Consider the following 27,458-nt stretch of genomic DNA (forward strand, 5'->3'; position numbering starts at 1 on the left):
CTACAATGTTTTTCACGTTGCTCGTGGACGCTATGCTAGAATAATTTTATTGGTGGGTAAAAATTTGTGGAAGAAAATAACAATAACACAATATCTATAATAAAAGCATACTTATCGTTTTGATAGGGCACCAAAAGTGAAAGCTGCAATTTTACTGTATTTATTTTAACTTTTTTATTGGTTCAGAATATTTGTTATTGCGCGTAGACAAATGTCAACAAACACCACATGCACACGCTAGTAAACGACCGTGACTCGTGCACAATCTAATGCTGCAGTGTCGCTTTATGCTCGGTGCAGGCCATTACACGATCTCGTCTTCCAGATGACCTCGCGCCCCTCGGCTAAGATCGACGGGCCTATAGAAATAGAACATACACCTTCTTCTCAAATTACGGTTCATACGGTGCCGTTTTCACTTTTTACTGATGAGCAAGTAGTGAAAATGTAATGATGTAACAAGATTCACCAACTTTCCTACAGTAGAACTGCGCTTGGAGGGCCATAATCGATGTTTTAAGTTCGTTTGTGGTTTATAAAAGTCGCCTTTTGATTTATTCACACTCAAGGGCACCATATATCGGATTTATTCAAGTAATTGTGTCTGCCCGTACATGTGCCCGGGCTCCATGAACCTTCGCCTTTGTTCTTTTATTTCTGCTTTCACCCTTTCTGATTTTTTGGGTGTTTTTCTACTTATTGGACGTCACACCATTGGCATATTCTGAAAAACAAGCAATGGTCTCTGCATTTCTTTCGAATACTTTCACCTCCTTTTCGTAGATAGGGAGGTCCCTTTTTTCGCCAGCATGCCACGGTACAAATATAATACTCCCCAGCTTTTAGAGAGCACAACTCGGGATGTCTCGTAGTAACATTAATATACATAAAAAAGTGTGGAACTAATAATTTTCCGAGTCATGCTCGCGCCGACGGAAGGTCGTGTTATGGTACAGCCACACTAGCGGCAAAACGCGCCGAAATGCCGCAAGCAGCGTGCCGCCTTGCCGCAAAACCTACTCCGCGGCAGGATTTTGCTTCCGCGAAACGAATGAGCTCCGACGCTATTCTTGCCACGAGCCGCGCGCCGCGAGCAAGAGGAGACCAATCTGAGGCACCGCATTCAGTGATGTACGATTAGAGGTGTTGCGAACCAGTCGAGGGTCGAGTTCGACCAGGTTCAATTTTTTCGAACTTCTTGTGAAAAGTTTGGTATAAGTTCGACTCAGGTTCGATTGCTATGCGCATGCGCGATAGGCTGGCCAGTTGGCTGCGGATTGGATGGTGATGGCTGAGGGCTGAATTAAGGGCAGCCCTGATTGGTTATTTCAGTTCAAACAGTAAAAAAAAAATGAGTTATTAACTTCTTCAGTGATTAGATTAGTTTCTTTTAATTGCAACTGTTCATAAAATAAAATTACCCTTTGCATAAAACGAAATTCTCCAAACCTAGACATGCTTGGATAGAGGTCTAGCCACATTCTCCACAGAGTCGAACCGGTCGAATCTGGTTAAAAGTTCTAAGGTTCGTAGAACCGGTTCGACCCAGTCAAACCCCGAAAGCTCGACCTAAAATTCCGGTTCGACAAAAGTTCCCGAAACCCCTATGAACGATGCCATGGCAATACTTCTTCAGCCGAAGGAGCGTTGCTTTTGAGCCACCAGCCGCCATGAGACTCTCTCAGGAAACTTCCGTGGTGGAGAGTTTCTTGAGACTGTGCGTTTTTTTCCTTTCTTTTACGACAGGACTCATTTTGGGTACGCCAGAGCGGGCGTACAGAAATCTTGGTTTTGGAACCTTTTGCGCAGGGCGGCGTCGCAACACTAGGAGCACACGATAATATTTTTCACGATCGTGAGGTTGTCGTCTGGGTCAGCCATCAATGGAGAGGACGAGTGCATTCGCCGGAGCGAAAGGCCGAAACTTAAAACACGGAAAATCGCGGAGGCGTTTGGTATCATCAAGAAAGCGCGAGATTTCATGTGCTGTCACCTGACTGCCGCGACGGCAAACCACTGGTAGATGTCGCCCTTCACGCGGAAAGGCGGCACGTCGCGCGCGGCGTCCACCAGCGTTTTGCCGGTTGTGTGGCTGCACCTTCAAGCTGCTCTACCAAAAACGCAGCAACAAATTGGTATTGAAACGCCCAAAGTTGGCAACACTAGCTCCGGTCGATTTACTTGCACGTCCTGTACCGGTGCAGACAAGTGTAGGGCGTTGTACTTCCGTTCGTATCTCAATACACATACTAGAAGTACGCTGCCCTACACTATTCTGCGTCGGTGCAGGAGATGCAGGTAGATCGGACGAAGCTATTGTGAAGAGAAATGATTGACTCCGTAAATGTGACGTCACTGCTCCGAAGAAACCGTTGCTAACGCTCCTTTCCCGCCCGTCCCTTCCCTCACCATAGACCTTCCCAGTGTTTACAAAATCACAGTCCAGCGTGTGATCTTCACAGCCCAGCACGTGCGTGTTCGTTGCTTCAGAAAGCGAGCAAAGCACGCGCCATACGCAGAAACACTCAAAATGGCACCGGCGACACGCTCTTTTTTGGAAAGGTCTATAGCACACGTATAGCCTAATCGCGGCGTCTGTTTGATTTACGGCGAGCGCATGAGCGAAAATTCACGGCAAGCGCATGAGCGAAGATAGTACGCTTCATTCCATCTTCACTCCATTCCTGCCCACCCAACCGCATTCTCTCACCCCCCCCCCCCCCTCCGCCCCCCCCCCCCCCCCCCCCCCGGACACTCGTTCTCTGCCTTGCTATACACCTGTGCAAGTGGGATCCACCTCGCAATGCGCGCCCACTGCAGGTGAGGCGGACCTTCTCCAGCCAGGACGTTCGCTGCTTTTCGTACAATGTTGCCAAGCGTCTCTTGCGAAAGAGAAGGATATATTTTAAGGAATACAACAATAAAGAAACAGTGTGAACCTTTATTGTTTTTGGAAATATTTTTAGCCCGTGCTACATGGCTATTTTCATCTTAGTTAAAACCGAAAGGAAGATATAAACGCTTCCAAAGATTGCAAACGGGAGTGACGTCAGGAGCCGCACGGCCATTGCATCAATGGTGGCGGCACTTGAGGCAGCGCTGGCTTCCACGACTTGCTGGAATCGAGCCTGCGATTATTATAAAGTCAGATCCTACTTTTAAACATGCACCACCCTACAATATTTGATGGCACGATTGTGTGTCGATACCTGCCCCTGCGTTTTGAAACAGTAACTGCGTCCCTAACGTGCGCTAACACCCGCCATCGGCGATGCAGCAGACGCCGCCATCTTGTCCACACCCACCTCAGTGACGTGCCGCTAGCCCACCTCAACATGGCGGAAACGTTACCAGGCGCCAGCATCGCACACAATGGCAGCGCACAAGAGCCCTTCTTGCAAACGTATATAAACGTGCAAACTAGCAAACCACTACGCGCTTCTTTCTTTTTGTTTCTAAAAATTTGAAGCAGAATAGATCCCGTTTTCCGCCTTTATTTTCGTTTATACACACACAAATACCGAAAAATATAGAAGGGTTTCGAAACAGGTGAGAGTTGATCGTGGTGTTTGCAGCTGCGGGACAAGAAGTCAATTAATTTGATCAGCTAGTTGAGTACAAATACCCTGTTCACCCGCATATCAAAAACAAAAAGAAAGCCTTACACCTGCATCCTGCGCCGCTAAATTAATGCAGCTGGAATGGTGACACGACAAAAATACAGCCAACTGTAGAAAGCGTATATATGTAATGACAAAGCTTCGCCCCATTTCTACATTTAACATGGAAATTCAAACTGTAAATCTCGCTGACCTAATAATTTTCGTGTTCTTGGTTGTAGGTAACATATGCCTGGGGCTATATTTTGCAATCTTTAAGAAAAAGCGAATGGTGACTACGAATGAACTCTTCCTTGGAAGCCGGTCATTGAAAATGTTTCCGCTGGCAGTTTCAACGATGGCCACTATGGTATCTGGTCTGGGAATAATTGGCTTTACAGCGCACTACTACGCCTACGGTTTGCACGTTCTGTGGGCGTCGGTTGCCATCGTCCTTGTGTCGCCCCTGCTTGTGAACGCTATTGTTCCTGTCCTTTACGAGCTCCAGGTGACGTCGGTCTTTCAGGTAAAGTTGAGACCTATTTGTTGATTGCTATACTCAAGTGAAACTTTTACGCCAGATGAATATACGCATTCTTTTTTATTTTTAAGCACGCTAAGAATGATTTAAACAACGGGAGTATTGAGACACTGTGTAATTTTATATTGATAATGCAGGTTAATGGAAAGACAGTGCCACAGACAACCACAGTCTACCACGCGTAATGAATGGAGTAATACTTTTAGATTTGTTGTGAAAAGAACATATAAATGTTTCCAATATATGTAGAAGAACATATAAGAGGGTATAAGAATTGTGAAAGCACGACTAATACAGTTTGTGGTAGTTCTAGAATGTCTACAGGATAACTTTTTTGATCCTTTATTGTTGCAAGGTTGAAGCATCTACGCGAACGATATTGTTCAATAAAAACGCATAGGTGCGAAATAATGTGAAAAAAAAACTCAAATCCGACGACACCCATAATGGTTAATACGTTTACTCTTACTTAATACAACTAAGACATAACAAAAAGATAGGTGTTTGCCACCCCTGAGGCGAGAGCCCACCAGGCGCTACAAAATTGAGTGGCGCGCGCGTTCTCGCCGAATCGTGTCAGTTAATGCTCAAGATACCATCTGCTTTGTTTGCGAAACGTCTATTTTTTGTTGTCTTTGTTGTGATAAGTCGGAATAATCAAATAATTCAGCCGAATTTCGGAACATTTTCGCACGTAACCTATAATGTAAGAGGAAAATTTCTATCCTCGGGAGTCCCTCATGAACCTTAAGACATTTGCATTGAAAAGATATCAGGTGACTTATGGACTTTGACTCGCGTTTATTTTTTTTTTAGTTTTGTTCTTGCGGGTAAAATCTTATTAACCTGACTGTAAAAAAAATTTAGCAAACTTTATTTAATATTAGCACACCAAGTATATCAAGAAAATGTACTAAATGCGAGTAAAATTTTATCAATTGAAGTATATCGCGGCGACTGCTAATTCATATATCTGGAAGAACCTTCAAGCTGTTGTTTTTTATGACAGCTATTTGTTATATGTTTATAGCGACAATCAGAGTATGCGCCATACATTTTTGTAAAAGCATCTTTATATTCACAGATTCTCGATGTGCTCAACGCTATTCAGCAGAAAGGTTTCGCCTGCAGCAATACAGTATATTATGTTCCCTTCGCTACACGTCTTCCCATAATTATATTTCTGCCTCTTAGTACCGAAGAAGTATTTCGTAGCGAAATATAGTGGCACTAATTTGTGTTTTGTTTTCCGTAATATATTCAAATAGCTCGTTCTTAACGCTTCCCACGTTAGAGGAAGCAGAGCGGTTAATGTATAACTACGTACAACAGGAATCACAAACAATCAAGAAGTCAAGCGTGCGACTTTAGGAAACGAGATATGTAATATCACGAGAGTAGATTCTTGTGCCGTATTTACCATTTCATATTTCACCCGAGTCAGATATGGCTAGTATTTTATAAGCAAACCTAATGAACCAAATTGGGGAAAGCTATATGCTATACAAGAGATGAAATTGTTGTCATTCATTCCTAGGGCTCAGAACAGAAATTTATACATGCAGTACCAGAATTTAAGCGTATGGGTTTGGACAAAGAAAACAAAATAAAACGGGGGGGGGGGGGGGGGCAAAAAAAAAAGGAGTAAAAACATTCAATCCTTTCCGACACTTGTTTTTGACCATTCCAAAACAAGCAGAAAACAAATTTCACCAAAAGGCATAAAAAACTTTTCACATTAGAACCATACAGCAACATGATACTTTTAATGAAAATATGACAATTCTGTAGAGATAAATTTTAAATGTTGTGCAGTAATTTTTTTTGCGAAAGTATATTCTCACTGCTTATTATTTTTTCAAAGCTTGGAGTACATAAAAATTGTTTGTATCAAAGCTTTAATGATAAAACAAATATAATTAAATCATATGAACATTGATTAACTACGAAGGCTAGGGGGGATTCAAGTGAGTTGAGTAGTTGATCTGGGATCCCTACTGAAAAAAACCATTTGGCGCCTATATGAAAATAAACGGGTCCATACCGGTAACAGTTGAACAATACCGGTGACCAGTTTGTCAAAGGGGTCGCCCGTATGGCTCAAAGGGGTCTCTCGTATGAGCCGTAACGGTCACCTATTTGGACAAACAGGTCACTCCTTTGTCAAACGGGTCGCTCGTCTGGGAAAATGGCGACTCGTTTGGGCAAAATTGTCGCACGTTTGCTCAAACCGGTGACCATGTTGCAAACTGTACCGGTTTAATCAAACGGCTCTCCGGAGCCCGTTTGATACTGAACGTACAGATCGGCGGCGTGGGCACACCTAGCGTTTCAGCCGTGGCAGCCAATGTTTCCGGAAGGCTGGAAGCGCCGGTTCATCGATTTCAGATCGTCCGCGTAATGCAAGTAATTATATTTATATTTCAATTGCGCTGATGTTCGCTTATACTGCAACTAAAACTAACACCTTTTTTTGTTGTTGTTTTACGTAAACGCGCGACGTTGGTGAGCCGATATTTTTGACAGAACTTTAAAACTTTGTCCATCTTTGTTGCCTCAATTTACTTATTCAGCTCGAATCTCTCTCGCAGAAGACGCGACCGCGTGAAAGAATGTACGTCTAGACTCCGTTTCACTTTAATTCAAGACGCCGCGAAGGTAGCACGCGTACACGCGGCTGCAAGAACATCGAGCATTGCGAGAGCACGCCCGCCGTTGCAGCAGTCAAACTACGAGCTCGCGCTGAGTACTTTCTTCGCTCGGGCGCAAGCCGAGCTTCTGGCCGGCCCGCCGCCATTTCCAAGGTTCGAGCATGCTAAAATGCGCGCGCGCGTGTTTTTTTTTTTTTTTCGAGGTTACAAGAACACATCTTACTGGAATGCCTGGGGAGAGGGAGAGGGACTGTCCCTTTGCCCTGTGGTCCTCGCACCCTCCCTCCTCTCTTGTCACCCGTCACGTGACTCGCAGCCGCGCGCGAGCTACACGCTGATAAGCATCGAGATCCGGAAAGGTGCGCCTAGCAGCCGCCTTTTTTTTTTTTTTGTCTGCTTGTTGTCAGTTCCAGCTCGAACTTAGCGCGTCCACCTGCTTCGATCTGTCGCCTAACCCTGCGGTCTTATTAGGATGTCTCTCGACAACGTATTGGATGTGCACCAAAGCTATCAGTGTTCGAAAAGTCCTACGTCTATATTGGCAACAAGCGATTCTTCAAAGAAGTCAGGAATTCTTGCGGTTTGGTTGGGTTCGGCAACTGACAGCTTGTGCGCCCCATCGTGTTGAAACCTCCAAGAAGCCGTTCCCTCTCAATTGTGTTTGTGTGGTTGTCCTGCTTTGACCGTGTCGACAAATATCACGGATGACATCTTTCAAGCCCGCTATTTTTATGGTAAGTGCACTGCAACCTACTTCTTGGCAACGATTGACCGTTCTTCTACTCGTACTCTTCCAGATTATCTATATAATTATGTAGCCACTATTCTACGGGCGAATAATTTCCCGAAAGTCTACCTTCATAGTCTAGAATTACCTCGGTTCTTGTTTGGTTTGCTATCTTCTCAGTTGTATAAAAGCTTAGAGTGCCTCTCACATTTCACAGATGGCTTGCACGTTTGTACAGTCGCCGGCCATATGAGCTCCCCCGACCGAACGCCGACCGGAGCAGCGAAAATCCCGCATGGGGCGCGTCGAGCGTTGCCGCGTTCTGGGAGCCCGGCTATTGGGATCAAACCATTCCGTTATCAAAGGGTGGACGCATAGCTTTTATCGGGATTCCGCGTTTTGGAACGCGAGTCTGAAGCACGGCCGATTACAATCCCTCCTCTGGTTGCAGGTTAACGCAGACGGCTTATCGAAATTTTTCAATAGATATTATCTCTGACGTGTTATATGCTACTTTTTTATTTGCAAAACCGGTTTGTCATTTTAGATATTTCCTACCCGAAGAGTAGTCCTACGCAAAAGCCCCCCTTTCTTACAATCTTTCTTAAACGTAGACTAGACAATGACAAGCGATTTTGAAATAATTTAGTTTTTCTATAAGGATATGCTATAGATAACCATTGTTCTGCGCTCAGTAGCGTGTTGCTTCGCCAAGGGTAATACTCTACACGATGACTTTGCAAATGGCCTCCTGGTCGGTCACTTCTCGCTTGACGAGGGATCATTGTTGCAATGCCTAATATCATATCAAACATAAGGTGTTTACATTTGTAAGCATCGATTGAACACTGCTGCTTTATCTACGCCTATAAGGCAAGCTCCAGTTTATCAGCAGTTATAACATCATCTCCGGACACTTGGGGCCAACACCCGAAAACGGCAATTCTAATGGGCCATGCTTTTGTGATTCACACTTCTAAAGGCTGGAATCCCAATAAAAGCTATGCGTCCACCCCTTTGATAAAGGAATGGTTTGGTTCCAATAGCCCGGCTCCCAAAACGCGGCAACGCTCGGCGCGCCGCGTGCGGGATTTTCGCTGATCCGGTCGGCGTTCGGCCGGGGGAGCTCATATGGCCGGCGACTGTACTTGTCTACAGAAGACGTAGTAAACTTTGAGGAGAATTGCAAACAATCTTTTGTGTCTGTTTTCCTGTCCATTTGCAAGCACCAACGTGAGCACATTTGTTCTACGTGTTTTCTCCATGTTATAAATAGGTTTATGAGTTTCGGAACGTCTTAAATAAGTTTAAAATAACCAACCTACCAGACGATCCCCGTTTAGGGCTAGCGCATAATTTCCCGAATCGAATGGCACGTTCAAACGTGTGGTCACCTGCAAGGTCGAACGGGCACCTGTATCAAACGGGCGCCTGTATCAAATGGGTACCGTTTCGAGCGGGTACCGTTTCAAATGGCTACCCGTATCCCATAATCGCGTTTGATCCAAACGGGTCGACAAGTTTGCACCCGTTTGATTTACCAGCTTGCCACCCGTTTGAATTTCAAATGTTTTTTTTCAGTAGGGATCTATACCTTACAAATGGAACTTGCATCAAGGAACTAAATGCAAATGGTGTACACAAGAGTATGATTTTGGTATATAAAGTTTCTCACCAAGACCAAATCACAAAATCTCACTATTGTTGATGTTGCTTGCTGGGAAGGTACTGCAGTCGAATCAAAAGAACCGACTTCGGGTGGCTATTAATATAATCTCCTCCGATCGACAGAAGTGAGGGCTCTAGAAAAAAACGCACTTCCATCATTCGAAAATAGAGTACCACTTCACGCAAGTAACATCGAACGCTCGCAGAATACCGTCACTGACTCGACGACAAACTCAGGCAAGACGTTTTGCAGTCCGACTTGAAAAGAGTACGAAAAAATGAATTCATTGATCACGAAGGAACTTGAATCTTGACACAACATGGCGAATAAACAAGTGGAAGAAACTCAGCCCACCGCTTCGAACCGAGCGAAACATATTCGTACGTGATGGGCGCTCCTAGGCCGCGCTCCATATAAATGCAGCAAACACTCTGTGGAGTTTTTGCACGTTCATACGGAACATCAAAAACAAATTACGTATGGTAGCACGCGCGTACACTGAGAAATTACTCCATTTCCACGTTTTAGGCATTGTTCTCAGTCTCTTTGTGTCTTCGTACTAGTATAGCGTGCTGTCACCATAATGTTCGAGCGGTAGGCTAAGATATCTAACTGGCAAGGCTGTCCACCGATTGTTGATCAATACTCGAGATAAAAGACGTACGTCCCAGCGCACTCCGTGCTCTCATGGCCAAAACGTCAGCAGACGTTGCTCTGGGGGCTCGAAACTCACTTTGGATGTCTCCCGTCCGGTTGCACTGTAAAAAAAGATGGGCACTGCCAGGCACCACGACGAGGGCCATCTCGGCTGCACCTCGCAGCTGGAGCGAAATGTCGTCGGCGGTGGCGCCCCTCTTCAACCGCAAGACTGCCGTACGCGTCATGGGGCCGACGCTGGCGCAACCGTTGACACGCCGCTTTTCCCCAGCTACTTCGGTGACAGTCACCACCAGAGCCGTATTTATCTCGTCGTCTGTGACGCTGAAAAGCAGCCAGTGGGTCTTGACCCTGACATCCTGGTTGCTCGGGTCGACGACGGTACAGCATCGCCCTTTGACCGTCTGCTCGAGCATCGAGAGCGTTTTCGTCTTTGCCTCTGCATTCTTGAAGGTTACTACCCCCTACTTGATTGATTTGATATGCCAATAGGGCGATGACATCGGCCAACAGGAACTGCCGATGCAGTTCGCCTCGAAAATTGTCGACGGAATATGACTACGCCTTGGCGTAAGCATGCAGAAAATCTGTATATAAAACGGCCGACCCCGTTAGAGGTGATGGCGCATAGGGGTGTAGTCCTGTGACGTTTCCTTAGACCTGTTCCAGCAGCCCGTGAAAGGCGTTGAAACTACTCCGGTGAAGCTAGACGTTCTACGTCCATTCACCAAGGCGTTCAAAAATGGGCTCGATCACCGATTTCTTCTGGTTCGCTTGAAGCTTGTGAGTTTACTTGAGATATTGAAATTGCTTCGTTTCTCGTGCTGCAAGAAAAAAAATCCTGGGGAAGCTGCGGTGCCCGACTTCGCAGCCGCAAATTCGCAAGCAACATCACACCATGTGCATCGGGCATTACCCGGTGACACTAGCTTTACCATAGTTCAGAGGGTAGCCAACGCTACGGGCCGATGAAGGCAATAGAGAGTTCTAGTAGTCGTACACTGTGGAGAGTGGGAACCGTGGACGCGTGTTCACTCCATGCTTCAAACTGACGGCATGAGCTCTTGCTAAAAAAGCAAAGCTTGCGATCTACTGGAAGCCCCTATTAGATTATTTTAGTAGTCCGTATTCTTTAGCTACGCTTTTCTAGCGGGAGCTCGTGCCCTCAAATCGAAGCATGAATGGAGCACGCGCGCTGGGTCCGCTTTCCGCAGCATACGACCTGCTCAAACTCTGTGATAAAGCAGTGCCAAGAACGCAAGGTCATACAGTTCATTCTCGTTCTGTGGTTGTGCGATCATCGACTAAACCAAGTGTAGTGAATGCGCCGTCAGATTAAGTTTTGAGTGTGTGAGTGTGAGTATGTTCTGCTTTTTTGGCTTCACATCTTTGATTGTGCTCTTACTAATGAACTGCTAGAGTATAGTTATCGGAATTCTGTAAAAAAATATTATGTAACTAAAGGAATGGCACGCTTCATCAAAGGAAAAAAAAAAGCGAAAAAACATAGCGCATTTTGTTTAAATGACCTGGAAATTAGAGCAGTTATAACAACTGCCTTTAGGTCTACCCCCTAATCATTCAAATCAGAGCTCGGTGTTCTGATGTTCCTGCGCCGCTCACGTCTTCTCTCTTTCTCTATACCTTTCTCTCAGTTTCTCAGTGTATAAAAATAAGCTGCGTCTTCTGAGCGAGCCTGCCGACCACGGTCGTTTATTTGGTGAAAGAGTAGCTTATGGGCAGCATGCTCGGACTTGTCAGTTTCGCTTCGCTCGCACTTAAGATGAAACATAGGTTAGTTCTGCATACGCAGTTCCCTCACTTCTCATGGGACTACGTGCTTGTTTATGATTATTGATATGGTTTATAGTCACATTGCAATTGAGCTCGTGTTCTTTTGTGTGCGGCATTCATTAGAGACCCAGGTAACCTAGGTGCGCAAGCAATTTCAAGGATTACAATAAACCTAGCTTATACATGGCCACATGTGCCAGAATCAACACTTAGGATTCAGAACTTCACATGTAGCCGCTTCCGTGGACAAAAGTTGTTCATCAAGAACAACTGTGACGGTGTGAAATCACGTGGCGGAAACTTTCTGTCATTACGCGCTTTGTCGCAAACCTTTGGCAGCCAATAAATACTCATTATCGGCGCCGAGAATGTTGGTAGCTGTCAGCAGGCGATATTTCCAGTAACCTGAAGTTAGAGTATTTCCTCTTGTTCTGCTACAAGCAATCAGGAGACGGTTTTCGAAATGCCTGAACGTAATAAGCCACTGAAAATTCAATCATTAGAGCCTGATCATTTCGTGTACAGGCTTGAGATATCGATGCACCCTTACCTTTCGAGGAGCTCAAGGCTAGTGCAAAATGTAACGATGTTCCAGTGTTCATCAGCGTGCGGTGTGCGTTCTCACATCACATTTTATACAAAGTCACACATCACGCTTTACATATTTTACTTTTTGCACACCACTAAGTTTCCCACGCAAATCCCAAAATTAAGTTGCTGGATGGCTTAAGATCTTTGCATTAGCAACCCACAAAACAGGAATATTTGCCCTTGCATTTAATTTATATCTGCACTCACTACTAAATTTAATTTTGATAGTTTAATCTTGCATGTTGTTGTTTATCCTTAGCATTTCTTTTGTTATGTCTTAAGCGTTAGACTTCCGTATCAATAATAATGAAATATGGACAAGTTAGTGCATCGTTTCTTTTGACAATAAGTGCCACAAGACAGGGGCAGAAAGTAAGAGACACAGCACAAAGCGCTACTTTGAAATGACTGTTTGAAAGTAGCGCTTTGGTGCTGTGTCCCTAACATTCTCTCTCCGTCTTGTGGTGCTTATAGTCAAAAGGCTCCCGCACGATACCTACTTTAGGTTTTCCAAGTTAATATCTTCAGCTGAGAGCCATTTTTTGTGTTTTTTAATCTCATGATTTTAGTAACGACAAAAGAGAGACACCTGACCGAAATAATATAGTCTATTCATTTTAAGTCTTCAGGTATGTAATCCCTGAAGCTAGAAATTTGCAGATCGACGTAATTCACATCATTACGCTTTTCCGGAAATTCATCAAAAACAAACACATGCACAAAAAAAAAAAAAAAGAAGAAAGAATGGTTGACTCGTCGTAGAAGTCCAACCAAATTAAGATATGTGAATTGGCCTCCAAAATTTCCGGTGCTCTAGATCTGCATCGAAAATGTAATATTTTTTAGCCGCGTCGGTTATTTGGTGACTATATTTGACTCCCCGTGACAAAACTGTTGCGGGGAGTCATATGGAAACTTAACGAACAACCGTCTGGACACTTTGGCTACAATTGGACGGCGGACATCACATGGCTCCGAAGGATTTTAACCCTTTGATGCCCAAAACTTTACTTTGAGTCCCGCACATCTACAAACTTTGGTGTGGAACAGACACAAAAAAAAAAACACACAAAAACCTGCTCTCAGAAAAAAAATTACCTTTATTTGTAAACGCATAATGATTTGTTGTTCCTGAGCAACGTTGGGCATCTGCGTCACTACTTCACGTGAAACGGGTGAAAACGGTTGCGGCTTGGGAAAAGGCACAGGTGCATCTCGAATTTTGCCCAGCACAGGAACGTGTAACCAGTTTTGCTGTATTTGCACCTGTTCTCCTTCTTAGTGTACAGCGGCCAGCGTAGCGTTCCATTATACCTCACATCCAGTGGCGTACCAACTTGTTTTTGAGTGGGGGGGGGGGGGGCAACCTTGAACCCCCCCCCCCACCAGGGCCTGGGGGTGGCGCCCTTGGTACTCCTTGGCCTGTCCAGTGGCGGCTGCTTCAGGGAGGGGGGGCAAAACGCATGCCTTGCCCCCCCCCCCCCCCCTTCCCCGGGTTGGTGTGCCCATGCTCACACCATCTGTCGGTTTTGGCTTTAGTGGCAGGGTTATCTTGCTTGGAAATGCATTTTCATTTTTCAATGTGTCTAATTTTTTCTTCAAAGGCTTGGCCTTCACCTGTGCCAGGGCTTGCGCGATTTGAGAACAAAAAGCGAGCAGATAAAGGCGTCTTTTCATGCAGAGTTACGTGCAGTGTCACTTGTACACGAGACCAATATTTATATTATTTTTGATTTTATGTGCAAAATTCATTTAACCATAAAAATCATCCATACTTGAAGATTTTAGCCGCGGGTGAACCATAACACATACGCCACAAATTTTTCCTCACCAATACCAATGCTACCCACATATGCCCGATGTTGCTCCTGGGCAACATCATAGTTGTCAGGCTGCTACTGAGCTTTCACAAACTGTAAGTTTATTTTCACTGCACATGCGTCTTTTTTAGTCAACCAGTAGGAGATTTCAATCAAGGATTTGTTTCATTATCACATCCTGCATTTGTTTTCATTGATGTTCGCTCACCTGGTACAGTGGCGGGACGAGGTCGCTCGCTGGTCCAGACACTTGTAGCGGAAGCGTGAAAGCGGACATGAGCCGCCCTCTTTTTTTTTCTTTCTTTTTATTTCTAGAAGCTCAGGCCGCCTCGGCCTTGCGGCTGATGGCGCAAATAGCATAGATTAGCGGGTTTCGGGGCAGAAAAAGAATAATGCTTGAGTTGTTGCTTCTGGGCAACGCTGGGCATATATGGAAATCGGCTGACCTTTCTCGGAGGACGAGATAGTCAGAGCCCTCAAAACTCCGAGCGAAAGTGAGAGGCCTGGAATTTAAGCTGCGATATTGACAGCGTTTCGGGTCACCCAATGTCGCCTACTTTGTACATAATATGTGTAAATTTTTTTTAGCCTTTATTTGAATGTATCATTGTAAAGTTTGCAAAGTAGTATCACGAAGACTCCATCGCATTTCTCCAACTAAGCACCGAAGACTTCATCGACAATCGACCCGCACAATGCCGTGGGCCTGAGAAACACAATCACCTCCCACAGCTTTCACTGTCGTACTACACTTCGCCTACACGTAAAGCGAACATACTTGCGATACGCAGAACAAGCACAGTGCGTAATAAAAAAAATTGTTTGCAGGTTTGATTGCAATATTTTAACCTTCCCTAATATTGTAGCAGAAAAATTACTATGTTAATAAAGATTAATTTATTCGTGATGATTTTTTTTTTGTTTTGTGGCAAGGTAAGAAATCTTCACAGATTTTTCTCAATTTTGATGGAATCCCCTTGAAAAATTATTCGCCTGAACCGCCGAGCTTTACAAAAATTAAACAGGGTTTTCGGAGTGCTCGGAGGTCAAGTCGTGGAAGTCTGTTTATACAAAAAGTTTTTTATTAGAATTGTTTGTTGGAAATGCTGATACATTTGCGGCTAAGCAAGACTATGTAAATTAAAAAGAGCTACCGAATGAAAGTATGCCTATTGTTGACTTCCGTCCTGTGTCAAGGTATCACTTCTCGTTTCAAAGGTTTTAATAGCAAACAAGGGGGCCTCTGCAATAGTAGGGGCATTTCAAACTTGCATGTTTTCCGTGGGTATACCCGAGACAGAACAATGTTCTTAACGATAATATGAATTCTTGCAGTATTTGCGGATGCGCTTTGGAAAAGGTGTCAGTATGCCGTCCTGCGCCGTTTTCTATTTTGTGAGCGTAAGTATCCAGATTTAAGGTGACATACTTAAAACTGGCAATTCAGCTCTATTGTTAATATTTGTATCTTCTAATGTTCTCTTTGACCAGCAAACCGTTGGAGCCTTGGCAATATCTGCAACTTCTGTAGCCGTCTCAACCGGTGAGTAAATGGAAATTTTACAATTTCTTTTTAATTGACCTTAAAATTATTTTCTTTTAATAAAAAATATCAGGGAACGGTTCAGATATGCCATTATACTTATATACTCACACAGACTGGTGCATACGCTTGGGACTGCTTACGACATTTTGTTTTAGAACCTCTCAAAATATCCTAATAGGAAAAAAATGCACTGGCGCCATCTATTGGATAGCCGTAGAAACGTGGAGATACCGTATATTTCATTCTTTTTCGGTCGTAGTCCATTCTTTTTTATCTTGAAAAACTTTTGACAATGCAATACACAATCATATCTCGTAGATATTGTTGTACAAGTCTGGAACTGGGGAATAAAGAAAGAGGAAGTTGGGCACGCATCGTGAATGGCAGACCCACAAGCCACGGCATCACCTTTTCGAAATCGATCGAAAATGAACATGTATATTGCTCGTGCATTGGTCTGGCGTTGGCGAGGAGATCGAACCACAGGGGGCGTTTGTCCAGCTGGCGGTCCTTCATTTTTTGAGTGACAGGATAGCTACAAATACTACGTGATGGCAGCGATTTTAACGATAAATACTAAGTGGAAGTGAGCTGGAAGCGTCTTTAAAATGTTTAGATACCCTGCTGCCCACAGCCAGTTAGGCGTCAATTAAGTCAGCTCGAAAGTACAGAGAACACCGGCTACCACTTCGTCCAATATGGCTATCACCCCTATTTTCGCCTTTCAACCGCCAGAACCATTCGACTTTCCTAGATACGAAGACTGGCCTCGGTGGATTCAACGCTTCTAGCGATTCAGAATCACGATGGACTCAACAGTAAACCTAAAGAAATATAGGTTATCAGCTTGATATTGTGCAATGGGTGAGAAAGTGAAAGACGTCCTACCGTCCCTTAGATTTACTGCAGAGCCTCTGCTGAAGTACTGTGCTGTCAATAAGTCTTTCGAAGACCATTTTATTATTCAACGCAACACCGAAGAAAATTTCAATAAAGAACACAAGAACAAAACGAGTCCGTCAGGAATTTCATTGCTGATCGGCGTTTTCTGGAAAATTATAGCCACTTCGGAGAGCTCTACCACGATATTATATGGGATCTCATTGTAGTGGGAGTAAAAAACTGGAGAACTATCCGAGAAAATGCAACTTGATGTAATCTTGACGATATAGTCAACAACCGCGATGGCTCGCCAATAAGAAACAGTAAAAAACCAATAGGCTACACGGCGCCGAGAACGTCAACAAATTTTATAGGTCCAAGAGAACGACCTCATCGAAAGAACACTCAGCAGTCGTGGTACTTGTGTGGCAGGGAGAAACACCCCAAAGACAATTGTCCAGCTTGAAAAGCGGAGTGTATCAAAGGTCGGAAGCTTGGCGTTTGCAGAACGTGTTCGCGAAGTGACCGAATGTGTACATGGGTCTAGTGAACCCCGAAGTCAAACAATTTGCAAAAGACTGGAACTTTCACCTCCTCAAGTCCAGCCCCAAATTCCCACAAAGCGATGAAGTCGTTGTAGCTGGTGTAAGAATAATAAAGGCCAACTGAAAAAAAAGAGAAAAAAAAAAACCACTGACGATGCCCATAGGGCATTACAGGCGTACATAGCAACGCCGCTGGGAAACTGTTTTAGACATGTGGAACTTTTCATGAAACGTCGAATCCGCACATTCCTTCTAATGGCGAATTTTCTTCTGGTGCGAAAGACTCTTGATGACACCAAACTTCGTTACTGCTACAAACCAAGCAAGGGTACACAGAAAGCAATCTTTTACTCAAGACACAAGGCACATCCATGGAAACCACTTGAGAAAGAATAAGAGGTGCGAGTCACTGACCACAATAGTAGTGGAGTTGATATGGCAGCTTCAGGATCACCCCGACTTTACATAGTGGAGACACCTAGAGACGAGTTGAGGCGCAACAGAGTTCACTTGATCCCGATGATATCACCGTTAGAGAACACTGAAGCAGTCAAAGGAAAATTCGGGAGCAAAGATACGTCGTACCTGCTGCCATCACCTTCCGAGCTTCCAAGATTCCACTTGATCCCGATGACATCACAATCAGGGAATACTGAAGAAGCAGAAGGAAATCTCAAGAGCCAAGAGTAGTCGTGCGTGATGCCATCACCTTCCTAACTTCCAACCATCAAATGTGGGCGAGTGGTAACACCCGTAGAAAAACCCAACCTACAGCCGGTTCAAAAATGAGAAAGAAAAAGAAGGGGGAGATATTTTATGAGCTTGCAACTAGGGAATATAGAAAGGGGAAGTTGAGCGTGCACCATTAATGGCGGTCTCTCATTCTTTGACTGACACGCCGGCTACGAATACTCCAGATATTGTCAGGAATGACAAACGATGAGGCAGCTAAGAACTGGATTAACTAAATGTTTAATCGGGCGAAATTTTGTTTAACACAAAATAGAAGAAAGTTAGCGTCGCAGGCATCGATATCGGCGAAGCCGCAGGATCGAAGGTATGGGAGAGAGTGACTTCGGCTCGCAACGCGGATCTCCAGATGTACACGCGGGGATTTCTGGAACAATCGGCGTAGAATTTTCGGCGGGCGCGTAGAACATTTGGACCTCGAATAAGGAACAGAATTCTCGAATACAACAGAACATAACATTCACAAAAGTAACGAAAATATGCGGCCGCTCCCAGGCATTGAACATCGGCCCAATACGTGAGAGCCAAGCCCAAAAACCATTGGGCAACGGGAGCGCTTTTTCCTTTCTATATTATTGAAGAACGGGCACGCTGCCTACTTGGCTAGCTACGTGCGCGGCAATATTACGTAGATTTGATATCGTTAATTCTGCAAAACCTTCCCTCTAGTGAAATGCCGCTACACGATCACCTTATAGATCGTGCTAGCGTGTACATTAGTCGTAATAGATTGCACGAACTCAGTCCCAAGTAAACGAAAGTGCACGAACAGGCCTTAAATATGACTACGAAGATATGCTAATGTCTGTAAAAGTTGTAGTAATTCTCAAATATTTCCTGCCAATACATATGCTGCCCTGACAGAACACATTCGTGCGTCAAAAGGTAGTTTTAGTCTTTAAAGCGTCACAAGTACACTCAGACAATTCAAACTGTCTTAATCGAGCTAAATGTGATGTTGAAATACAACACTAGTTTGTGCGCAACGTTTTACTTTTTACGCTGGGATCATGATCTAACTTTTTGAAATATCCAGATAAACACGATGATTAGAAAGACAAGTTAAATTTAAAACCAAATGTTTTTTATGTTATGTTATGCTTTGTGTAAGCTCTAAATTTACATTAATCCAATAAATAGGGTTTCGTTTATCATAAATGTACTCCCCCCTTCCCCCCACCTTTTCGACGAAACGTATTGTTAATTTTGCCCACATACAAGCAGAGCAAACGGGAATACCTCTTGCACAAAAGGTACCATCGTTTAAAATAAATTTCTAAAAAATCTCCCTTTACTTGAAGCAATATCGTGTACTTTAGATGAATATCAGATTTCAGTTATATTTAGATATCACGTAAACATCTAAGCATTTGGATATTTGACACATTCCTTGTGACGGTAATATGAAATAAAATTAGTAGCGTTCAATGCTCAAAAGTGCATAGGTAACATATTTGTTCGTTTTCTATTGATAGTTTTTCACGTGCCACAATTCTGGACAAGCTTGGCCATTGGCTTGACGGGCACCGTCTATACAGCGCTGGTGTGTTTTGATTTTAATTACATCTATTTTGTGCATTATTATAATATTTTTAAATAATACTAACCTTGACTGGAATATGATACACTTACGCGGTTGCGTTAGAAACTACCGCCTTGTTCGAACGTCTTCTTCAAAACAGGTCACGTATTCATATCCCGCCTTGACACGTTAGTAGAAAGAAAAGACACGTAAGTAGAAAAAGACACGTTGGTAGAAAAAAGAAATCGATTACAATTATAATTATTCTTGGTTAAAAAGTAATAAATTGAACGACTTAATTACTTACAATTTGAAATTGTTGGGGTTACTTAAAAAAGTAACGATTACTTCTCTGATTATTTTAGATTTTTCAAACGACACGTTTTCCCACCTGCTTTTAACTGATATTTCGTGCTGTTCATTATAAGACTAAAATCACCGTATCACAGTTACTTATCTTGTTAATTTACCATATTTTGGTGAAACTTCCAGCTGTCTGAGTCTTGATTATAGGACATCTTGTTTGGAACAAAGGGCAGTATTTGAAAAAGGAGGGGAAAATAATAACTGTTACAATAATTTTACTACTTCCAAAAGAAATCGAAATAGTTTTGTGATGACTATTTAATAAATGTCTGGATATGATGATAAAATAACTCCAAAAGTAGTGGATTACGGGTAATTTTGTTACTTGTAATGAGTTCCGTAAGAATCGACGAGTAATATGTTGAGTTTCGTGTTTTCAGAATTTATTAATCTTCGAACTTGGGAGTGCTTTTTCTGGGTTTATTTTTACCGCACTTGCTTGTTCTCATTGTCCATTTTAAAGACAGCTAAGAAAAAATTGTCATTTATGGAGGCTTATGTTGATGATTACGGGGCATGGCACCAAAGTCCGGGGAGCACGAGAGTGACCTGAACACTTGAAAAACGACCCGGCGCTGAGAAAAGAGGGAAATCAGACAAGGAATGCTGTTCTTTAGGAAGGAGGCAGCATCTCTGGAAAGTTAGTGCGGGCTGCGTTCCTGGCCAACACAACGAAACTATTTTTTCCGTGAGGTTTTTTTTCTGTTTTCCTCAAGGAAAACTAAAATTGATTTTTTTTTTTCTTTTTAGGTTTCCCTCGATTTTGATAAACCTGGCTTGAGGATTACTTTTCGGGGTTCATAGGTATACAGGGTTGAGCGCAAGTCCGCAAACCGGCTGGTTTACATTGAAGATAATAAAACTCCTACATTGCACGTATACAGGGTGTTTGATTCTAATTAAATTTATTACAAGAAATATGTGAAAGACTAATGCTGCTTGCGCAGGTTGGATATATGGCCATGGGGACATCTTATAGGGCTAATCTACACGAAAAGTCGTATAATTAAATAAACGTTTTACGTACCTTTTTAATTAGGAAAAATAAATCTGTAGTTTCAATTAGAAACTTGCTGAGCAGTGAGGAACCACTAAATCAGACCAAAAATAATTGAAGCATGGGGGACGCGCGGGGGTGCACCAATGTCAACACTCGTGAGTGGAAACCTTTTTGCACCAGGCAAAATACGCGCTGGGAAAACGCGGATGATTAGATTACCATCCGCATTTTCCCACCGCTAGCTTTGCGCTCTTGCAGGAGCAATAACTTGGGAACACCTCGGAGCCTCACATGTGCTTCAAGTGGTTTCAAAATTGACTGATCCAGTGGTTTTCAAAGACACTCATCAGGTTTCTAAGTGGAACCATATGTTTATTTTCTTTAGTTACAGAAGTAAAAAAGATATCTTAGTGAAGAATACATAACCTAGGGAGCTATTCCTCACTTATCGTGAGGACTGGCTCTTTATGTGATGTGCCCTTGATTGTGTAACTGACCTTCACAGACCACAGTAGTGTACCTTTCACAATTGTTTTAATAAATATGTTCGATTTAAAATTAAACACTTTATATGATTAGGGTTGTGCAAATATTACTCCGAACAAAATAGCGCAGTTTCGTCGCAGCGTTTAACACTGTGAAGAGAGACGATATATAGTGGCTCTTCCTTGCACTACTTTATTCGAAACATAATTCGCGCACCCTGCACTTAATATATACTGCAAACATAGAAGCTTACTTATACCTTTATTAGACTGGATCTTTGCGTTCTAGATCTAGGTACGTCTTATAAATGGCGCACATCATCAATGACGTAACTAACTTTTTTAATTAAAGCGACTAGAAAAAAAACGCGAAGAGCCTCTTGTCTAATATTGGCCTTAGTCTTGGGTGTACTGTTAATTGCATGTCATGTTGGAGATATATAATTTGAAAAATTCCTTTCACAACTAGAATATACATTATTTTTATTTTTATACTCATGAGCTCATTTAATAAGAAAAGTAAAAAAGTAAAGAAGACAAGCGGAGTGGTTCATTTTGACAGCGCTTATAATATTTCTGATAATCTAGCCAGAACAACGTAGTAAACATAGGAAATGTCACACGCGCGTACTTTAAGACGCACGCAACAAACCACTTAATCTTAGACTTTAATTTATGTCACATTGTAGGAAAGCATTAAGCATAATTCAAGATTAAGTTCAGTGAGTTTATTTGGGAGGTAATACGCTTTATAATTACAAAAATGGAACGGCGAAGTCGGTCTGCCTTAAAATATATTTAATGAGGAGAGCACTGATTATACAACCACTTAATTAACGCTGGAACGTCAAATCTATTATCGTTTTTTACAGGGCGGTCTAAGAGGCGTCGTGTGGACAGATTGCATGCAAGCCTTACTGCTTGTGATAACACCTGCCACTGTTATTATCAAAGTGGGTTACGACATCATACATCAAGGTCTTGTTCTTCGACCATTTTCAGCTACCGACTTCAGGAACTACATGCTAAAGTATGTTTCTAACAATATTTTTTTTTTAATTGCTTCACATAATGTATGATTCTATCTGAAGATATTTATAAACAAAAACTAATAAAAGGTGCACTAATGCGGGGTACATGCCGGCATGTTAATATACGGTCAAGGGGTCGTAAGATAAGGGCAAGTCGAAAAATTAACCAACATTTGGTAATAACCTTCTAGTTATAATAATAAACATTTAGTTCTAATTAAAAACTAGGTGAGTGTTATAAAACACCAAATCAGTTAACTTTGAGAACTCATTGAAGCAAGTATGAAGCCCGGTGGTGCGGAGAAGTTACCTCTCGTGCAAAAGGCGCAAGGCTGGAGGGACGAAAGCGCGCACGTCAATCTTATCAATCGCGTTTTTGGACCGCTTGTTGGTGGGTGGAAGGGGAAGAACTGCGGACATCGTTTCTTGCTGTGTGGCACAGTCAGGCTTGGCGAAAGACGATAAGAGACGGGTCCACTTTCTTGCTTTTTGACTTTAAAAACGCAGATTCTGAAAACGCTGCATAAGTTATGAACTTTTAATTATTTGTACAGGCTTGCAGAGCGATATCTAAGACAATCTCGCCGAAAATTGCTGTACGTTCGGAATATGAACGAGTTTTAACTGAGGCTTGCAGACCCAAGAAAGTGCTCTACGTATGAGATTTTTATTAGGTATAACCAACTTCCCTTCGAAATATTTTTTTTAAAAATTTTACAAATAAAAAAAAAACGCTTACCTTTAATTTGGGCCATATGAAAATATGTTTTAACTATAACTTTGAACTGAGGCAGGATTGTTATCTGATACTTTAGGAAACTATAGGCAACACTTAGCCACACTTATGTGCTAAATTACAACGTCGAGTGACATGAAACAAATTTTGCTATTTGTATCAATTGGATCAATACTTTCATTCGCATGGTTGCGCGGAATATTGTAAGCAATATCCTGGGTATTATATGACTAAATGGAACAGCGCGGAACGTAGGACAGAAAGAACAGGACAACACGAGCGCTGATATTATATGAATTGTAAGCATTTAACTTTCGGCATTGAAACGTTCCAGTTTAACTCCATTGCATTTCGTAATTTTATAACCGGTTGTCGATAATAAAAAAAGAGAAAGGGTGAAGCAAGGTAATATTCTTTCGCCTTTAACCCTGGTCTGTGGGTTGTATACAAGCAATCTTTATACTCCGCACAGTACAAGTTTTGATGCCGCCCAAGACGAAAACTTGTGGTCTTGTCTGATTGGGCTGCTCGCCATGAATACGTACCGCACCCTCCTTGATCAAACGGTGGCACAGCGGTACTTGGCTGCAAGGACTCTTTCCGACGCTAAGAGGTACGTTTACCAGCAAGCAGGTAGCCAGGGGGGGGGGGGGGGGGGGTCACATGGGGCCCGGCTTGCGCTTCCTTCCCCAAATCTTCCATCTTGCTGGGGCCTCCTCTCCCCCTCCCTCTCATACAGCATTTTGTCTTGGGCGGGCCCGTCCCGAAACAAAATCCTGGCTACGTGCCTTGTTACCAGTATCAACTGTAGAGGAAATTTGAAGTTTAAACGGAGGGTTCATCATTATGATTATTGGGTCTCACTGTCCTGCTTTAAAAATGGTCAAATTATTTCTAGCTTTGTAATTCTCGAAAATACCACTGCTTTCTCATACGGAACCCCAAGTGCCGTGATATATTTGTAATAACTCGTTCAAATATTTGCTTTTAAAATTGTTTTATTATAAGCTAGAAATTGTATCAAACACCCGTTTACAAAATTGTGTTGACGGTTAAACATATACAAAAAAAATCCAAGTTGCAGATGTTTTTTTCTTAGTGTGATTAAATAAAGTCTTCAAATAACAATTTAAGGTAGCGTAACACAGTTTCCTTGGGTACTTCATATTCTTCAAATATGCATATTACCCGCCCGTTAGCCACGTGGAATTCTTAGTCTTGAAAATAGAAGATATAACGTATACCTTTGCTGCTGACATAATTAAGAATGATGAAACGTTGCATTATTCTCACGTTCAGATTTAGAAATGATTGCATTGAGATGACTTGGTCCCCGTGTCTGACGCCAATACAAAAAGCCTTCTCGCTTATAGAGGCTTGGTGTGACTTTCTGATTTTTGCTTGGTGAACAGTTTACAATTATGTTCGTAAGTAAAATTTATAGATCCTGGGTGCACTGGTTCAGCAAAATTTTAATACAGGTAATATTTGTCTAAAGCGAATCAATGCCGGATATTTAACGATTTTTCTGAGGTAATTACATTCCTCGCGAAATAAAATATTAGTTAGTTGTTAGTTTACTTTGGTTATAATTTATGCATGAAAATGCTATGAAATTGCTTGATTCTTTAGATGTATTTATTAAATACGAGAATGCATTGAGAACAGCGTCTTGGAAAAAGATTTGTTACATGAGCGAATTTAGTTACCACACTCTCGTCACAGATAACTAAATATACCCAGTTTTAGTTCCTTTAACAGCTTCAGAAGAAAGCGTTTAAATTGTATTCCAGAAACATAAAAAAACAATTAAAAATACGACCGTTTGACGCGGAGTTAATTGAAGCGTACACAGACATCGTTATATTTTCATCTCTATCATCAGATTTGCAATAGCTGATCTGGACAGTTTGAGTTGTAAGAAGGGTCACATTGTTCAGCGGGTTAGCCACGTAATGGCCAGCAATACCGTCAATTAATATTACTGGATATGTTCCCTAACTTAATATCACGTTTTCTTTATAGTTCGGCTTATGTGTGTTTTTCTAATATATTAATATAACGTTACAGATAATATAATATTCATAATATTATGTATATTATTTGCGACCCGCCCCGTAGCAGAAAATCAGCCAACAACTCAAAGAAGAGAGATATTACCGGTTTAATAAGTGCAGCTGCATCAGCCAGAGTATCCGCCTGCAGAAAGGTGCACATATTCCTAGTCTAGTTTGAGGGAATACCGGTGGGTGTTAAGAATCATATCGGCTCGCTTGTTACACCCTTATAGAACTTCGGGGTGTGCTCAATGGGAGCTGGATTGAAGCAAGTAAATAATTTTAACACATCTATTTTATCAGTCGAATTATACAAGGATACCTTCAGCACGAACCGTCACGAAAAATCGCCACGTCGATTTCCCCGCTAAATTTGGCAAAGGATTTACTGTCACGTTAAGTCATCTGGCCTCAGGTCACGTGAGGTCAGCTTTAGTGGCTAGATTGACATCACGTGACCATATTACGTTACCTCCTGTTACGTCACGTCACTTTCTTCTATGTCATCCGGCGAGGTGGTGGCTATTGGGCTCAACACATTTTTGCTCTACGGTTTTCTCAGCGTGATGAAGCTTCCGTTTTTTCTTTTTTGTCCTGCTTATTTCTACTATGGTCCTTGATGTCCCTGGCAGCGCTGCCCACAAAACAGTTTACAAGTGTAGTGACTGACACATTAGACGGGATCGGGTCAAATCCCGAGCATTTAATTATCGCTTAACGGCAAATCATATCGCGGCATTAGCTCATAAGAGCGCTGAAGAACCAATTACAAATCGAGGGGCATGAACATAAGACGCCCTGCGCTGAGTTTCTTAGACTGTAAATCAGTATTTAAAAACAACAAAAAAATCGCGATGCAGTGAAATAATTTATGACGGGCTAAGCCCATAACAATGAACATAATGACAAACACTCTAAAAAAAGCCCGTGCGTCTGCTTTCCCGCACAGCACTCGGAGAGCCAATCACCGCTACTTATGGAGGCAGCTCAGCGAATGGCGATGCCGAAATATATCGTTAGACCAAAAAAACGCAGTCTGAGTTGGGACATTAAGCAATGCAAGCGTGACGTCCCGCATTGCTTGATGTCAAAACTCAGACTGCGTTTTTGGTCTAAACATCTGTTTGGGCATCGTCATTCGCTAAGCTGCCTTCGTAAGTTGCGGTGATTGGCTCTCCAAGTGTTGTGCGGTAAAGTAGACGCAAGGGATTTTTTTAGAGAGAATGATCTTTGTCCCGACAGTCGTTTGCGGATATGGTGATCACAAACACAATCAAGAGGGAAAGCAAAAGTTTCAGCGTTCGTATACCTTTTGCAGACTCGGGATAGGAGTCAGAAGCCTCATTTACATTAAAAAGGGAAGTTTATGCGACTGTTTCCTCAAAAACGTATCAGATAGGTTTATCTGTGATTTTTAATGGCTAGTAGGCATTCTTTTTGCTCTTTTTTTACCGTTTCAGGACTGTTTACACTGGAACAATATTGACCCGTCTAATGTTCGTCACAAACAGTTTGCTTGCCTTAACCCTTCGGTATTGGTACCGTGACTGTGATCCCGAGCTTACGGGCGAAATCTCCAAGCCCGATCAGGTAAGATATACCAGTTGATTTTTATTTGCATTGAAGAAGCAGCGGCATTTATTTAGGAAGAACGTTTGGTGCATCTGCTTGGCACCCGAAGATGGCGACCTTACTGCGATACAACCACAAAAATAACTCCCACAAAAAGCAAAAGCAAAAAAAAAAAAAACGAAAAACAAAACAAGGTAGGTTACTAGCTTTTTTTCATCTTCCTTCTTGAATGCGTAGCGCTGAACAACGGACTTCACCACAGCAGCTCGATTGAAATCCACAATTTGCTAGACAAACGGCTGCGCACTATTTGTTTCTCATTAGAAAGTTACCAAAGGCATTGATCAATTTATCTTCACGTGAGGCATGTGTCTATAAAATTTAGCAATATTAATGGAAATATATAATACAAGTGTCGTTCAAGGTTAGCCGGTATTATTGCGCATACAAGATCGCTTAACAAGTGTAGCGTAATGAAACTCGCGTAGGACGTTATTGAAATGTTTTTTTGGATATCCCACGACTGAAATGGCAGTATTTTCTGCCATGATGGTTGACAGCACTGCGTAGGTAGCTAAAAATTAGCATTGCATAAAGCAATTTCTAGTAAAGAAGAACGTGAAACAAGCTGAAAGTTTGAGAAGCAAACGATGTCACGGACGAGACCGTTCTAATAGTGTAAAAAATTGGCGATGGGCAAAAGCCGATGAAGCGTTTACCCCAGGAATACGTTCTTTAATCTTCAGTCACGCATCCCTGTACTTTTCACGCCAAAGAAAAGGGAGAGCTACCGAAACAATTGCAACAGCGCTTGGACGCGCAGGGAAATATTTTAAAATCTAGGATTTCGTGCTTGATGAATTCTTCATTTTCCTTGAGGGAATAGACGTTCCTGCCAACTTCAAACGATCCTTGCA

General features: G+C 42.5%; 1 protein-coding gene across 1 annotated transcript in view; it reads left to right on the forward strand.

Annotated features, from left to right (window-relative positions):
* Positions 1-3,783: 3,783 nt before the first annotated feature.
* LOC115324598 (putative sodium-dependent multivitamin transporter) overlaps positions 3,784-27,458 on the forward strand; it is a 56,271-nt gene continuing 32,596 nt past the window's right edge. The window contains exons 1-7 of the mRNA XM_040221940.1: positions 3,784-4,125; positions 15,385-15,450; positions 15,541-15,592; positions 19,248-19,315; positions 22,018-22,175; positions 23,385-23,525; positions 26,430-26,559. Coding sequence (XP_040077874.1) covers positions 3,784-4,125; positions 15,385-15,450; positions 15,541-15,592; positions 19,248-19,315; positions 22,018-22,175; positions 23,385-23,525; positions 26,430-26,559 — 957 coding nt within the window. The remainder of the gene's footprint in view (positions 4,126-15,384; positions 15,451-15,540; positions 15,593-19,247; positions 19,316-22,017; positions 22,176-23,384; positions 23,526-26,429; positions 26,560-27,458) is intronic.

The sequence above is a fragment of the Ixodes scapularis genome, unplaced genomic scaffold (assembly GCF_016920785.2).
Source record: "Ixodes scapularis isolate PalLabHiFi unplaced genomic scaffold, ASM1692078v2 PGA_scaffold3__209_contigs__length_174095766, whole genome shotgun sequence".
NCBI lineage: Eukaryota > Metazoa > Arthropoda > Arachnida > Ixodida > Ixodidae > Ixodes > Ixodes scapularis.